The following is a 17,168-nucleotide window of genomic DNA, read 5'->3' as shown; positions in this document are numbered from 1 at the left end:
TGGACTGTGAACGTACGAGGAGGCAGTAGCCTATGCGCAGAGCAGGACAATGAAGCTTTTAAAGAAGCAACAAGAAAAAAAGGTTCTTGCGAGTCCATGGGTGCCAAGGCCAGTTGCCAGGGAAGAGCTTCAGGTAATCCAACCTTTTGTTGATGCACATGTGGTAGTAGTGGATAGGCGTGATGACAGAGTAGAGACGATACCGTGTAGGCCTATGAGGCCTCAGCAGTTGCAGAGAGGAGTCTACCGAGTACCGCCTGATGTGCTTGACCAAGTGACTTCCGGAAAGCAAGCAGTGGAGAAGATAGTTGAAGTGCCAAAGCCGGTGAATTTTGTGGAGAAAATTGAGGTGTATTCGATCTATAGTAGTGCCTTGGATACGGACAGCACATGGGAAACGGAGTTTGCTTTCTCAAGGTATGAGACATATGATATTATGCATGTCGATAAGGTGGTCAAAGAGCAACAAATTGCAGGTGAAGAGACATTTTGTGCGGACCAGGCGGGTGGGGAACCCTCTCTCTTGCCTTGTGATGGTAAGGTCATGTTGACTGAAGAAGAATGTCTTGATGAAGATGACTGGGGGTTCGATGATCCAGCGGTCGATGTAGATGACGAGTCGCAGGTTTTGGTTGCTAAAGCTATGGCAAGAATACAAGGTATGCAAGGCTTGCCGCCTTTTCTAGTGTTGTTTGAAGAGTCTACAGGTGAAGATATGCCAGTGTCTGCTTTGGATGATCAGTTGCCACAACAGGTTGGTGCCATGTTGTTGATGGATGTGCTGCTGAAGGTTGCTATGAAAATGCCGTTATGCCGGTTGTTACAGGTTGCTTTCCTTAAAGACAATGATGTTGTGGAGAGATATCTAGTCAACAGCTGGGAGATAGATGATGCAAAGGCTTTGCAAGGTGTACAAGCTTGTTTTATGTGTGAAGAAGGCTCCTGTATGCAGTTTTTTGAAGGGTTATGCTGTCAAGAGCTACATAAACGGATGGCTTATAGGTTTACAAATGCAAAGCAGGGATGGTACGTATCTGTGTTACAGATGGATGGTGGTGATCAATGCCATGTTTTTGATCCAGGTGGAGTTTACACTATGCTTGAAAAACTTGCAGCTTTCCATTTGACCCAGACGGGTGCTACAGCCAGTGAATCTCTCTCTCTCTATCTACTGCTATTTATCTAGCTTTTGTACATAGTATCTATCAGTTTCTTCTTATGCAATGATATATTCTCTAAATAATGCTATGGTTGAACATAAATGTTCAACCAGTAGGTTGGGCAATGATGGTGCAGCTGAGTTGTGTCGACCCAAGATAGTGGTACTAGCATCAGTGTGGAATTGTGAGGACTCATGAAGAAGCGATGGAGCAAATACTATATACAGATTGCAACAAGTTGAATTGTGATGTGTATGCCAGATGTGGCACTTTACAGGTCAAGCGATGATTTTGGGCCTCTAATGATCGAGATGTTTGCAAGTACATGAAATATAGTCACCGTTTACTCTATGGCCTGATTTTTTTTTTTGGCTTGTTATTTGGAGTTCTTTTGGAGATCCATTCCAAACCAGAGTTTGAATGTGGCCATATATTATGGTTGCATTGGGATTCGGAGCGGCCAATGTTTGTTGCAGTCACCATTATCGACAAGTATCATAGCATCCGACGATTTGATTCTTGTGGGTCAATTATGTTTACTTAAAGCCGTGAAGGTCTTGGTTCCAAAGCAAGGTCTCAGGTTATGGTAAGAGATGCAAAGCTATTGGCTATGGGTTGTGTTTGGTGGGAACACCCGCTAAGTTGCAAGTTAAGTTTTTTTTAAAGATTGCCACGCTAAAAAAAAAAACGAAAGGAAGCTGCAGTCGATTGAGAAGTGGCACCAGGTGGTGGACATGCAGAGGAAGCGCCATCTGTTGAGGATGCCCTGGGTAGTGGCAGTTCCCAGATAGGAGGGCACCATTTGGGGGTTTTTTCATGTAGGGTGATCAATCGATGGTAGGGGGGCCAATTGGTGGTGCATGTAGAGGGCGAAGCCAGGGAGCAAAGGGCCGCCTGGTGGCGAGCAGGGCCAGTAGGGGCTGCATGAAGGTGGTGTTCCTAGGTGCATAACATGGAGATACAGGGAATCCCTAAAGGAAGGCGGCCAACCTTGCATGAAACAGGGTGGCGCAGCTTACAAGGTGGGTCGGCTGCAGGGCAGCGCCACAGGAGGTGAAGAGGGGGAGACTCAAGGGCTTCATCAGGGTTGCGACCTGGAGACAACCAAGGACGACAGAACGGGCCACCAGGGGCTTGGAGAGCTGAAAAATAGGGCCACAAGGTCGGAAACAGGAGGGTTAAGAGAACCACCAAAATGGGGGGCTCGTCAGGCGAGGGCCACAGCTCATCAAACAAAGGACTGGAAGGAGCACGTTGCAGAGGCAGGGCCGATAGGTGTTCACTGGGAGGGGGCAGCTTGATCAGAAAGCACGGCAGTGCTGCATGCAAGTAAAAGATTCCGTGAACTGCAGATGTTGGGATAGAAGCTCCATTGGGGGCACTACACGCAAAGGGGCCTGAGAAGAAGGGCTGAAAAGAACTGCCAATAAAAACATCTGTGGGGAGGTAGCAAGGCATGGTGGGCTAGAGAGGGCCGTGATCAGTCAAAGCCGATAAGGGGAGAGGATTGAAGCCGCCAATGAGGGTGGCCGATAATCAAAAGGCGAGGTTAAAGGAGAGCCGCCATGGCTGCAAGTGAAAAGCAAGGATTGTCGTGGCCATGGATGCCATCATTGTACCCGCATATCTGTTTTGATGCATGGTTTTTTTATGGTTTGTGGTGAATGCTCGATTTGGATCATTTTGTTTCTGCATCTTGTCTCGTGCATATCAGCCGTGGTAGCGTTGGCTCCGGGTGTTTTTGTGTGTGTTTGTGCAGAGAGAGGGAGAGAGAGAATGATTGAGTGAGCTATTTTGTGTGTGGTCGAGGCATGTGTCGCCTCCTTTTGTGAGTGCATTTACAAATTGGGGAGTAGTATGCATCCAGTGGCGGTGTCTGGATATGATGGTTTGTTGGTGGGTTTATTGCTGAAATGCTCATGTGTGAATGTGGGTAGTCTTGATTGCTCGTAGGTGAGTCCATGGTGTGAAGGCTCGTAGGTGAGTCCATGGTGTGAAGGTTGGCAAATAGTGTGCGTGTGTACGTGATTCTGTGTGGTTAGGGGTGCCGGATATATCCGTGGGCTATAGAGAGGCAGTGTAGAGTGTACTGGGTGTTGCTCCCAGTTCCCCCTTCCCAACGTGCGCATGCACAAACGTATTGCTGAGTATCGAATTGATTGTGCATCATATAAAAAATGACACACATCAATCACTTACATAGGTTACAACATCGATAACGGTACTTTCTTTTTCCTCTATTGATCACCGCTTTTTGTAGAAACACTTTATCAAGCATGGACGATTCACAAAACCTAAACTGGTCATACTATATATCAATGAATGTATATACAATGTCATGGAGATGTCATGACATGTGCCACATCAGTATGGATACTCACAAAAGGGCATGCCAGAGAAAGCGTCTTCTGAAGCGCACTATATCCCTCAGAAGTTGTTGTCATAATCTTTGCTAATATTGGGAGACGAGGTAATCTTTGGTATTCAAAAAGAAATCCAAATTTAGATTGTTTTGGTTATTTTGTCAGCTCTAGCTTTTAATTATATTAACTATAAAATCTATCGCATACACTTACAAAAGTAGCAATAAAACCATCTCTCCCCATGCAACCGAGGTGAGATGTATGTCCACTTGAAACCCTACCCATTGGTGCCACCTAAATTAGTTTTTTGAAATGAAAGGAAAAGTTATATTATATATTCTATCTTTATATAAATTTCAAGGTCAATATACTTCAATGAAATAATAAAAAAGCACACTCTTTGTTGTGGAAATGACACTTCTCACCACATCTCTTGACGGAAGTGCATTCAAAACTCCCCATGAAATACACTAGGCCTCTTATTGCTAGGGACATAGGCATACCTCCCAGTTGTTTTTAAAGGAGTGTCAATGTACTATTTCAATTTTATATTTTTCACACTAGTATGCTCTATTAGTGAGTCAATGAATGAAAATAAAACCAAATCAATCTTAACTTGTTTTATCTCTATTTGTGTAGATTTGGATTCCTCTTGTACACCATTGCCTCTAATTGCATTCAAAATAGTCACACAACATTCGTAATTCCAAAAAAAATTAATTTTTGACTTAGTCTTGTCACATTTGGTATTATTGTTTGTCACATTTGGCCACCTATATAATTAGGCTATTTGACTATAATTGGGATTATGCAATTGATGCAGAAATGGGATTAAAGTGGTCCGATAGGTGTGTAACCTAAGAATAGGTTAGAGACCATGTCAAGTTTGATAGCTTTTGGAGAAGGTTTGTCTGCAATTATATGAGTTTTCATGATGCAAGAAGCGTAGGAAGACACTTGGGATTTTCACACTAGGAAGTATAAGTAGTTCAATACCTCAAGGTGTGAGTTTTTTGGTAAGGGACTGACAACCCCATAGCATGACTCCATGCCCTAGTTTGGCCAGCTTCATATCGGTTGATATTATATGTTTTTTGAGGTTCTTGCTATACTATAGCAGGTGCGGGGCTATAAGAAGGAAAATTGTGATTAAAGATCATTTGTTGCTTGTCTTGAAAGTTTGAAGAGAATGAAAATCACCAGAGGAGTCAAGAAGGTAAGCATTAGGAGAAAGTTGGGCTCACTTTTGGGCCCTGTAAGAAGTGCCACGTCGGCTTAGAGAGAGAAAATGAAAATGTTCAATTGTACATTTTATGTAATACTTTTTTACGCCAACAAAAAGCCAAAATGAAATTCTTTGGTAGGTACCCGTCCTCTTTATCATTCTTATCCTTCATTCTCTTGTCAGGAATCCAACTAACTGTATGACTAATGATTTGAAATGCCAACTTACAAGCATTCCCTCCAGAAACATAAGCCACACAAACTCTATCAACTCTAAACTTGAAAACATGGTCTTCCCTCCCAAAACCTGAGATATTTCATGAGTTTCGAATGTCTGTCTTTTTCTCTATCAACTCTAGAAATGAAGAACGCTTCTTTTTCTGATGAAAACACCAATTTGAACTTGCAATCCTCATCCCCTTCATCTTTAACACTTACCCAAAGAAACAACACACATCATCTTCATGTTGATGTATTGCAAGAGTACGCACCGTTGCAAAAACGTAGGAGGGACTCTTTCTTATCTCAACGAGAGAAATAACTCAGAAGGACAAACAAGGAACATCATTTGGATTTGTGGACCGATGGGTCCATTTATCCAAAGGATCCTACGATAAATACACTACCTCCCTTTGCTAATATCACTAACCTCTTACATTTCATAGGCCGGCGATGGCAAGGATGGGCTATTGGGATACACCGAACATTTGGAAATTAGAGGATTGAATGCGGAAAGGCAAAAGAAACTTTTTGGCGATAGAGAACACGCAGCTGAAGAAACTTAATGAAGCATGCTTTCAAAATATATCATCAAACCACTACAAGAAGTTGTGTGCTCTTGTGACGCTGTTAGCGACGGAAATACACTTGGTTTTTATAACCCCCGACGTCGCTAAAACCGTCGCTACGAGAGCGTCGCTATATACGTCGCTATAGCGACGCTCATAGCGACGCTACAGAGCTATAAATAGTGACGCTTATAGCGACGCCCGAGAGAATTTTTTTTTGGTGGCAGGATATTGAATGCCCTGCCACCCATCAACCATGTTGTACTTGATTCACTTTTTAAAAAAAGTGCAAAGATAGATAATAGACCCAAAATAGTCACCCACAAGACGCATTGTTTGCAAAATTAACAATCGTACACATCATAAGTAAAATGAATTGATTGGCAAATGTAATAATGACAATTGTACAACATCATAGACATAAATAATTGATTGACAAAAAGAACTGCGGTGACAAATGTAATAATATACATGGTTCAAAGAGACGTATAAAATCCGTTTCATGATACATAAGCTATGAGAAACCCTAAACTAATGCTATCTAGCTACGGCTAAACTGACGTCGTCTAGTCAGACGTCTCATCGCGTCTAAGCGGCGTATCTGTCGGATTCTGCAAAAAAAGACAATAAGACAGCTTTCAGTAAGTATAAACATATAACGACATTTATAAAACAATACAAAAAATAAAAAAAAGTAAAACCTAATACTAACCATACCGCCGCGAGAACTGAGAATGTCCATCAGGGCGTTTAAGCCCTTCCTGCCTGCGTACTCGCGCTCGTACGGTGTGGGATCACGTCCTGTCATCGACCACTGTCAAAACATATAAAGATTTCATTATGTTAGAACTAAAAAACTCATAAACCCTAAACTATCGAACATGCATAAAGAGCAATGTGAAAACACTTACAAAATCGGCCTCAAATGATGCCCATCCACCGCTCCCCAAGTGGTGCGAGCTCCCTGCCTCTACTCGCGCTCTGGCTGCATCCTTTTGTTGCTTCCACTTGTCGGGATTCTCGCGCGCTGCTTTCTTCGCATTCTTCCAATCTTCTTTGGCCAGCCAATCTGGCCTGTTCCACCCATTCTTGATTGCTTTTTGCACTTCGGAACGCTTGTGTTTGCAATATTCGCGCATTCGAATCTTCATCAGGTCTTCATTGAAGCGCTGATCCCGTGTTGGAACGGGAAACTCATCATGAAGTATGCTGATGACTCTGTTTTTTAAATCACTTGGTACTTCACTCCATTTGTTTAGTATGTAGTGTCTAAACAGCTGAGAGCAAAGACCACGCATGCGCGAAATCACCTTCTTGCCGTCATCATCCATGATGATGCCGCCACTAATGTCGACGGAGTAAGGCAAGCCCTCTAGCCGGTGACGCGTGAACCTGGGTGTCCCGACAGGGGTCTCTAGCGGCGTGTCAATGGGGGTACGGACGTCAGGTGTCTCCACCGGCGTCTGGGCCCCGAAACGAGGAGTGTCGAGTGGGGTGGCTCCTGGCGCAGTAGGCAGAGGTGTGTAGCTTCTAGGAACAGTCAGCCGTGCAAAACCTGACGTAGATGGCGATGCTGTGGCTGGTGTGGGGACGGGCAAAGAAGGGGAGAGTAAAGAGCCTCGTCGAACACGAGGCGGTGTGGAGGCATCGGTGGCGGAATCCCCACAACAACCGCCACCGCCACCACTAGAGCGCAGGTGTCTAGACGAGTGTGAAGCTCGTCTCGTCGACGTCGAAGCTTTGGAGCGCGTCGAATGCTCCGAAAGAGAGAGAGATGCGGATGGAGTAGGAACGCGCGATGATGCGCCAGAGCGATGACGCTCCACGTACCACTGTCTCTGCTGCGGTGACAAAGAAGAAAGAAACTCCTCATCATCCATACCTGCATTAAACACACGAATATTTAAACTTAATATTGAATGAATAGAGTAGACAATGACGCAAAGACCATTAAATACAATGACGTAATGACGCATATAAATACAATGACGCAATGAATCGAGTGATAGAAGAGGCAAGTCGAAAACTCAGAATTTTCAATCAAAAGATGTGAGCGCGAGTAGAAAAGAGCGTTATACACCATGGAAGGTACTTAGAGAGCCAGAGCTTTTACAACACGGAGCAAAATTGTTCAAATACAATATTTGTGGCTTTAAGAGATCTCTCTCTCATCCTCGCATAACTCAGCATAACTTTCTATATCTATATAGAGCTCTCTGTTTAAACACATATCCTCTGTTTCATTTTGTAGCTCCTCTGCATGCACCCCATATAGAGTAGTAGCATCTTGATGCTCGTCTGGCACCACCGCAGCGGCTTCTGATTGAGCATCTTCTCTGATCTCCTCCATTGATGTCGTTGTGATTGGCACATGGTAGCCTTCATACGTCCTTGCACTACGAGGGGCTACCTCTATGACGTACCACCAGTTTGATGTAGACTTTGTAGGATGAAATATTACCTGCCAGAGCCACATAACTTACATGAGAGCTTTCAAGCACATAACTTGTAAAAGGGGGATGTTAACTATTTACATACTTACTTGTTCACAATGCTCGGGTAGTACGAAAGTGTCTCTTAGGTCAGTCCATTTCTTAGTAGAATCCACCTCAAGAAAACCAGACTCTCCTCTACGCACAGTAGCGTTGCGACCCTCCATGATTATCTTGAACCATTGCACGTCGAACAAGTCGACAAAAAATCCTCTGTAATCGATCCTCAAAATCTCTTGCAGCGTGCCGAAGTAAGTGAGTTCCGCCACCACAGGATCTGCATCAGAGGAACGTCGTCGACTAGACTGTTCAAATTTTGCCATGATTTCACAATCTTGAGTAAAACGCTTTTTGTCGATTCGTTCCACCCTAAAATGTCGACCTTTACACCATGCTGCTGTGTATGACTTATACTACAACGAACAAAGATTATGAGTGGCTGTTCAAACGTTTATAAATAAAGTCACTTGCTAGTCGTACATTGCAAACTTACCTTGGTCGCGCAACCCCGAGAGTACTCCCACTCTTCTTTACTCACTTCGTCACCGCATTGTTGTGCGCTTTTCAATTGGTTGTGCAACCATCTTAAGCTCATGAAGGTTGGTAGGCTCTCCAGAACCGCTGGATAGTGCATCGGTGGTCGTCTTCCCCGTCTCCACTCGATTCGTGCCCTTTGTCGCTCTTGCTTTGCATCCTCATATTGTGAAATCCACTTTTGCATCACTGGATTGTGAAGCATGCAAAATCGGTTGATTTTAGCCTCTAGATCTTCCGTCATCTTCTTCTCAACACCGAGATTGCACATGACAATCCCAGATATGCGCTCATCATCTATGGTTCGCCATAGCGTGTCCCGGGATTTATCAAATCCGTCTAGCCACTCTCCAATGTACACTAGGGACTCTGATACCAACCAACCTTCTGCCATGCTACCCTCCGGACGTGCCTTTTGACGCACATATCCCTTAAGCGTTTTCATGAAACGCTCTAAGAAGAACATCCATCTGGAATGAACTGTGCCAGCTATTTCCACCTCATCAACTATGTGAACAAGAAGATGCACCTGAATGGTTAGCATTGTAGTAGGAAAATGTTTCTCAAACATGCACACAAGCTCCGCAGCATTTAGTTTGGCGAATGGTATGGAGTCTACGTTGATCTCCTTTTGTGAGATCCATTGCACCAGCTTTGCAAGTTTGTAGATTGTGTTACGGATGTCGAGAGACAAACATCCCTCAATGGCAACCGGTAAAATAAATTGTAAAGTATGTGCAGCAATGATATTAAAGTCCACATTTTATGCAATGATATTAAAGTCCACTATGAACGTACCTGACACATTTTATGCCAATCGTGTGACTTCAAACCGGTAAGCTTTCCTTCTTTAGTAAAACACGTTCGGAGCGAGTGCATTACGCCAGTGGGGGTCCGCAAAGATCGAATGGTCTCTTTTACTTTGCGTTCTTGGGCTCCTGTGAAAATCCATGGTGCTTTAGGGAGTTTTATCGATCCATCAGACGCTGTTTGCGGCCAATATTGCTCCATACGATCCACATTTCTAAGGTCAACTCTGGCTCCCAAAGTATCTTTATTGCCGGTCAAATGGTCCCATAGTAGATTAGCCACATTCTTCAATATGTGCATTGGATCGAGCAAGTGATTGATCATGAGTCGGGGCCAGTATGGTAACTCGTACCATAGAGATAGTCTCTTCATCCCTAGAGGCAATCCGTCATCGCACATCTCCTTCTGCTCTAACCATGCTTGTGCAGACATCCTTGGTGGCTCTCTTCCCAAAAAGTCGTCGCGTAACACATGATTCTCTGGAAGATACGCTTGATGACCTTCGTAGATTTGCTTCTTCAGTGAGGGTGCCCTACGTGCATTCAGTCTAGGTCCACATGTGACACATGCTTTGTATCCGCTTGTTTGAAGCCCTGCATGTATACACATGATAATAGATCAACTATGGGAAAAAACAAGATTTACAGTGTCTGAGTGAGGAGTGTCAATAGATCACCTGAGCATTCTGTTAGCCCAGGATAGTCATGCATGGTCCACATTAGAATGCCTCTGATCAAAGCATTCCGTCGTCCTGTGTGTCGGCTCATATCCACCACCTCTATGCCAATCCACAATTGTTGTAGCTCTTCCAATAGTGGACGAAGATACACATCCATATTCTCCACTTTATATCGCCCTGGCACAATCAAGCTTAGCCATAGGTAGTAGTGACTCTTGCCACCCTGAAGATCCACCTTCTTCCCTATCTTCTGAAGACATTTCACCAGTACTTTTGGATCGACAGAGCCCACCATGAGTGAAGGCAACAATACCCTATATTCCATTGAGGGCTTTCTTCACCCGCTTCATGCAGGCATCGTAGTCTATGGAGACCTAAATCTAATCTAATATAACGTAAATCTAAATCTAGCTTAAATAAACGTAAATCTAGTTAAAAATAAACCTAAATCTAATTTAATGTAAGTCTACATATAACCTAATCTTTAACGTCTTTTAAGATAGTTTCCTACGACGTTATAACTCTCCTCTTCTTGTGTGTGTGCGCGTGTGTGGATGTGTGTGCCAATAAAAAGAGATAAATGGTATAACCTTTCTATCACCCATGCCAAGTATGATAGATTGATTATGCCATTTCCCTCTTGAATAATAGGTCTTGAGTTCAACTTCTCGTCGACTAGATCTTTAGGTCTTTTAATTTTAATTAGTTTCCTACGACGTTAAATTAGTTTCTCTCTCTTTCTCTCTCAATGTGTGTGCGTTTTTTTGGATCGTATGCATGTTTTCTCTCTCTTTTCCTCTCTCAATGTGTGCGTTTTTTGTTTATGCATGTTCTCTCTCTCTTTTTCTCTCTCAATGCGTGCGTTTTTTGTTTATGCATGCTCTCTCTCTCTTTTTCTCTCTCAATGTGTGTGCATTCTTTGTTTATGTATGTGTGTGTGCGCGTTTTTGTTTTTGTTTGTACTCTCTCTCTCTCTCTCTCTCTCTCTCTCTCTCTCTCTCAAAAACACTATGTGTGTGTATGTGTGTGTGTGTGAGAGAGAGAGAGAGGGAGAGAGAAAGAGGGGAAGGGAACATGAGAATGAGGAGAGGGAAGGAGCATACCTGGCTCTCCTTCCTCTCCTCGTGTGTGTGTGTGTGTGTGGAGAAGAAAAAGAGAGAGAGAGAGAGAGAGAGAGAGAGAGGGAGAGCGTTACCTGCTCCTTGCTTGAGGGCGCCGAAAAACTCAGATCTGAGATCTGAGTTTTTGGGCGCGCTCGGTTATTTTTTTACCCCAGTCGGCGTCGCTATGAGCGTCGCTATGAGCGTCGCAAATTTACAAAGAAATTTGTGACGCTCATAGCGACGCCGGGGGAAAAAAAATTTGAGCGTCGTTGTGTCAGCGTCGCTAATATGAAGAGCCTCTTGTAGTGAACAAAGAGACAATCCAAGGAGTTGAGAAGAAGATCACACGTTTGCGAGAGAAAGACGCCGTGCTTTGTAGTCGGAAAAGAAAACGAAATCTGTGCAACATTGAGAATATGAAGATTGATAGTGGTGGCCTGGAAAAACAAATACGAGCTTTAAGGTAACTTGGAAGTTTGTTTTTGCTTTTGTATCTTCAATGTGCTTCACTAAGAAATGGATACACTTTCCTATACATGATCATAATGCATGGTGCTTTTTTGGCAGGTCTTTACTGCATCAAACTCGAATGGTGAAGGCTTCAATGTCGGAGTGCATTACAGCCGTTTAGTTCCAAAAGTAGTGAAAGAGATGATAACTCAGAAAACATTTTCGTAAGTTGAAAGGGAGGCTCCTTACCTCCTTCATGAACGATAATCAATTAGAACCACTACAAGAGGCTCTTCACATTAGCGACGCTCACACAGCGACGCTCAAAAAAAAAAATCCCGGCGTCGCTATGAGCGTCGCTATAAGCGTCGCTATGAGCGTCGCAAATTTACAAAGAAATTTGCGACGCTCATAGCGACGCTCACTGGGGTAAAAAAAATAACCGAGCGCGCCCAAAAACTCAGATCTCAGATCTGAGTTTTTCGGCGCCCTCAAGCAAAGAGCAGGTAACGCTCTCCCTCACTCTCTCTCTCTCTCTCTCTCTCTCTCTTTTTCTTTTACACACACACACACACACACACACACACACGAGGAGAGGAAGGAGAGCCAGGTATGCTCCTTCTCTCTCCTCATTCTCATGTTCCCTTCCCCTCTTTCTCTCTCCATCGCGCTCTCTCTCACACACACACACATATAGTGTTTTTGAGAGAGAGAGAGAGAGAGAGAGAGAGAGAGAGAGAGAGTGCAAAAACGCACACATACATAAACAAAGAATGCACACACACATTGAGAGAGAAAAAGAGAGAGAGAGCATGCATAAACAAAAAACGCACGCATTGAGAGAGGAAAAGAGAGAGAGAACATGCATAAACAAAAAACGCACACATTGAGAGAGGAAAAGAGAAAGAAAACATGCATACGATCCAAAAAAACGCACACACATTGAGAGAGAAAGAAAGAGAAACTAAGGGAGCGTCGTAGGAAACTAATTAAAATTAAAAGACCTAAAGATCTAGCCGACGAGGAGTTGAACTGAAGACCTATTATTCAAGAGAGAAATGGCATAATCAATCTATCATACTTGGCATGAGTGATAGAAAGGTTATACCATTTATCTCTTTTTATTGGCACACACATCCACACACGCGCACACACACAGGAAGAAGAGAGTTATAACGTCGTAGGAAACTATTTTAAAAGACGTTAAAGATTAGGTTATATGTAGACTTACATTAAATTAGATTTAGGTTTATTTTTAACTAGATTTACATTTATTTAAGCTAGATTTAGATTTATGTTATATTAGATTAGATGCGGGTCTCCATAGACTGCGATGCCTGCATGAAGCGGGTGAAGAAAGCCCTCAATGGAATATAGGGTATTGCTGCCTTCACTCATAGTGGGCTCCGTCGATCCAAAAGTACTGGTGAAATGTCTTCAGAAGATAGGGAAGAAGGTGGATCTTCAGGGCGGCAAGAGTCACTACATCCCCGACACAATGACCATCTAGACAACCTCTAGTCATTAGACTTACGTTAAATTAGATTTAGCTTTATTTTTAGTTAGATTTACGTTTATTTAGATTTACGCTTATTTACGTTAGATCGAGTCCACGCAAGAATTACTTACGGTTTAGGGTTTAGAGTTAGACGAACAGTGAAAAGATCTACTGTGAAAAGATGTTAAGATGAAGTGAAGTGCTACAGCTAGAGAAGAGGCAAAGGGATTTTGTCCACTACATGCAGTATCATGTAGACGTGGGTGTCTAGATTTCTTGTACCCACAAATATAGGTATTGACCAATAAAGACGAGATTATAACCCGGTGGTTCTGATCTCCGTGCACCTCTAGACCGAGGTGTGCGGGGATTGGACATGACTAGAGAATGTGAGGTAAAGAGAGAGAGAGAGAGAGAGAGAGAGAGAGAGAGAGAGAGAGATAAGATGAAGAATGCCAATAGAATATTAAATTTGTTGTCTAGGTTATAAGTTTTTTATCCTCATTATGAGTAGCGACGAGGATGTGGGACCGTCCAACCGAAACACCTATCTCTCAACGAGGGTCTTATGTCCTTGTAATCAATGCAAGCATGCTGTGCGACGGACAAGACGTGTTTCTTTGCAGCACGTTCGTGAATTTGGCGAGTTCGATCCATCTATTATAGATCGAGTTGTTGCCAATTATAACTCGTCGGACTCTGACGCTGGCCAACAAGCAGCAATCTTGCAACCCAATAGACGTATTCGCAGGCGCTTTGGTCAAGCAGCATATGTGAGGCCACAAGATGTAGCCTCTGACAGCTCGGGGGATGATCATGCAGAGCACATTCCCAACGAGGCAATGTTTGAGCCCGAGATTGATGAAATGATCGAGACGATCATGGATTCAGAAAGGCTTATCTATGATGATATGAAAAGTGAAGCCGATACATCATTGTATAATGGAGCACGTATGTCTAGATTGAAAGCACTCCTGGTTCTTCTCAACATGCAGGCAAAGTTTGGATGGAGTGACACTAGCGTCACAGCGCTTTTCAGGTGATCTATTACAATTAGTTTACTTTAATAGAACTCATGGTGTATAATGATCTGATAGATTTTTACACGACTGTATCATATTTTTATGTTGTGTAGATTGCTGAAAGAGCACATTCTACCAGCTGACAATGTGATGCCAGATTCCCGAGATGAAGCAAGAAAGATTTTGCGAAACTTGGGGATGGATTACAATTCTATCCACGCTTGTCCTAATGACTGCATTCTTTTCAGAGGGGAATACACAGACATGGAGAAGTGTCCGAAATGTGATTCCGAAAGATATCGAGTAGATCTCCACGGGACAAAAATTCCACAAAAGGTTTTGCGACATTTTCCTTTGCTTCCTCGCATCAAGCATTTCTTCGAATGTAAGTCCATGGCCGCCCTAGCATCATGGCATGAGGAGAATAAATCTTCGGATGGTGTGCTACGAATTCCTGCAGATTGCGCAGCCTGGAAACATATAGATGGAACATGGTCGGATTTTGCCAGGGAAGCTCGAAATTTGCGCTTAGGCCTGGCTATGGATGGCGTAAATCCATTTGGTCAAAGATCAACATCTTACAGTGTATGGCCCGTTGTCATCGTCAACTACAACATTCCCCCGTGGTTGACTACGAAGAAGGGGCACCTATGGCTAAGCTTGATTGTGCCAGGGCGATATAAAGTGGGGAATATGGATGTGTATCTTCGTCCACTATTGGAAGAGCTACAACAATTGTGGATTGGCATAGAGGTGGTGGATATGAGCCGACACACAGGACGACGGAATGCTTTGATCAGAGGTATTCTAATGTGGACCATGCATGACTATCCCGGGCTAACAGAATGCTCAGGTGATCTATTGACACTCCTCTCTCAGACACTGTAAATCTTGTTTTTCCCCATAGTTGATCTATTATCATGTGTATACATGCAGGGCTTCAAACAAGCGGATACAGAGCATGTGTCACATGTGGACCTAGACTGAATGCACGTAGGGCACCCTCACTGAAGAAGCAAATCTACGAAGGTCATCAAGCGTATCTTCCGGAGAATCATGTGTTACGCGACGGCTTTTTGGGAAGAGAGCCACCAAGGATGTCTGCACAAGCATGGTTAGAGCAGAAGGAGATGTGCGATGACGGATTGCCTCCAGGGATGAAGAGACTATCTCTATGGTACGAGTTACCATACTGGCCTCGACTCGTGATCAATCACTTGCTCGATCCAATGCACATATTCAAGAATGTGGGTAATCTACTATGGGACCATTTGACCGGCAAGAAAGATACTTTGGGAGCCAGAGTTGACCTTAGAAATGTGGATCGTATGGAGCAATATTGGCCGCAAACAGCGTCTAATGGATCGATAAAACTTCCTAAAGCACCATGGATTTTCACAGGAGCCCAAGAACGCAAAGTAAAAGAGGCCATTCGATCTTTGCGGACCCCCACTGGCGTAATGCACTCGCTCCGAACGTGTTTTACTAAAGAAGGAAAGCTTACCGGTTTGAAGTCACACGATTGGCATAAAATGTGTCAGGTACGTTCATAGTGGACTTTAATATCATTGCATAAAATGTGGACTTTAATATCATTGCTGCACATACTTTACAGTTTATTTTACCGGTTGCCATTGAGGGATGTTTGTCTCTCGACATCCGTAACACAATCTACAAACTTGCAAAGCTGGTGCAATGGATCTCACAAAAGGAGATCGACGTAGACTCCATACCATTCGCCAAACTAAATGCTGCGGAGCTTGTGTGCATGTTTGAGAAACATTTTCCTACTACAATGCTAACCATTCAGGTGCATCTTCTTATTCACATAGTTGATGAGGTGGAAATAGCTGGCACAGTTCATTCCAGATGGATGTTCTTCTTAGAGCGTTTCATGAAAACGCTTAAGGGATATGTGCGTCAAAAGGCACGTCCGGAGGGTAGCATGGCAGAAGGTTGGTTGGTATCAGAGTCCCTAGTGTACATTGGAGAGTGGTTAGACGGATTTGATAAATCCCGGGACACGCTATGGCGAACCATAGATGATGAGCGCATATCTGGGATTGTCATGTGCAATCTCGGTGTTGAGAAGAAGATGACGGAAGATCTAGAGGCTAAAATCAACCAATTTTGCATGCTTCACAATCCAGTGATGCAAAAGTGGATTTCACAATATGAGGATGCAAAGCAAGAGCGACAAAGGGCACGAATCGAGTGGAGACGGGGAAGACGACCACCGATGCACTATCCAGCGGTTCTGGAGAGCCTACCAACCTTCATGAGCTTAAGATGGTTGCACAACCAATTGAAAAGCGCACAACAATGCGGTGACGAAGTGACTGAAGAAGAGTGGGAGTACTCTCGGGGTTGCGCGACCAAGGTAAGTTTGCAATGTACGACTAGCAAGTGACTTTATTTATAAACGTTTGAACGGCCACTCATAATCTTTGTTCGTTGTAGTATAAGTCATACACAGCAGCATGGTGTAAAGGTCGACATTTTAGGGTGGAACGAATCGACAAAAAGCGTTTTACTCAAGATTGTGGAATCATGGCAAAATTTGAACAGTCTAGTCGACGACGTTCCTCTGATGCAGATCCCGTGGTGGCGGAACTCACTTACTTCGGCACGCTGCAAGAGATTTTGAGGATCGATTACAGAGGATTTTTTGTCGACTTGTTCGACGTGCAATGGTTCAAGATAATCATGGAGGGTCGAAACGCTACTGTGCGTAGAGGAGAGTCTGGTTTTCTTGAGGTGGATTCTACTAAGAAATGGACTGACCTAAGAGACACTTTCGTACTACCCGAGCATTGTGAACAAGTAAGTATATAAATAGTTAACATCCCCCTTTTACAAGTTATGTGCTTGAAAGCTCTCATGTAAGTTATGTGGCTCTGGCAGGTAGTATTTCATCCTACAAAGTCTACATCAAACTGGTGGTACGTCATAGAGGTAGCCCCTCGTAGTGCAAGGACGTATGAAGGCTACCATGTGCCAATCACAACGACATCAATGGAGGAGATCAGAGAAGATGCTCAATCA

The 17,168-nt window shown here is 43.6% G+C and overlaps 2 protein-coding genes across 2 annotated transcripts; both read left to right on the top strand.

Moving 5' to 3' along the window:
* Positions 1–214: 214 nt before the first annotated feature.
* Positions 215–1,489, top strand: LOC147457326 (uncharacterized). The gene is made up of 2 exons (XM_086513303.1): positions 215–1,148; positions 1,422–1,489. Exons 1-2 carry the CDS (start codon positions 215–217, stop codon positions 1,487–1,489), a joined length of 1,002 nt encoding a protein of 333 aa, XP_086369429.1.
* Positions 1,490–2,010: 521 nt separating this feature from the next.
* LOC147457325 (uncharacterized) lies at positions 2,011–3,758 on the top strand. The gene has a single exon (XM_086513568.1). It carries the CDS (start codon positions 2,156–2,158, stop codon positions 2,459–2,461), a length of 306 nt encoding a protein of 101 aa, XP_086369694.1. The 5' UTR covers positions 2,011–2,155; the 3' UTR covers positions 2,462–3,758.
* The last annotated feature ends 13,410 nt before the right edge of the window (positions 3,759–17,168 follow it).

Source organism: Adiantum capillus-veneris, chromosome 5, assembly GCF_014529385.1.
Source record: "Adiantum capillus-veneris isolate H3 chromosome 5, ASM1452938v2, whole genome shotgun sequence".
Lineage (NCBI taxonomy): Eukaryota > Viridiplantae > Streptophyta > Polypodiopsida > Polypodiales > Pteridaceae > Adiantum > Adiantum capillus-veneris.
This window is presented reverse-complemented; position numbering and strand designations above follow the sequence as displayed.

What these genes read in the sequence shown, in the direction of transcription:
- LOC147457326 (XM_086513303.1), top strand. Translation starts at nt 215, where the DNA reads ATGAGGCCTCAGCAGTTGCAGAGAGGAGTCTACCGAGTACCGCCTGAT. An exon ending in CCAGACGGGTGCTACAGCCA is followed by an intron (nt 1,149 to 1,421) that starts GTGAATCTCTCT and finishes TGTGTATGCCAG; the next exon opens with ATGTGGCACTTTACAGGTCA.
- LOC147457325 (XM_086513568.1), top strand. Translation starts at nt 2,156, where the DNA reads ATGAAACAGGGTGGCGCAGCTTACAAGGTGGGTCGGCTGCAGGGCAGC.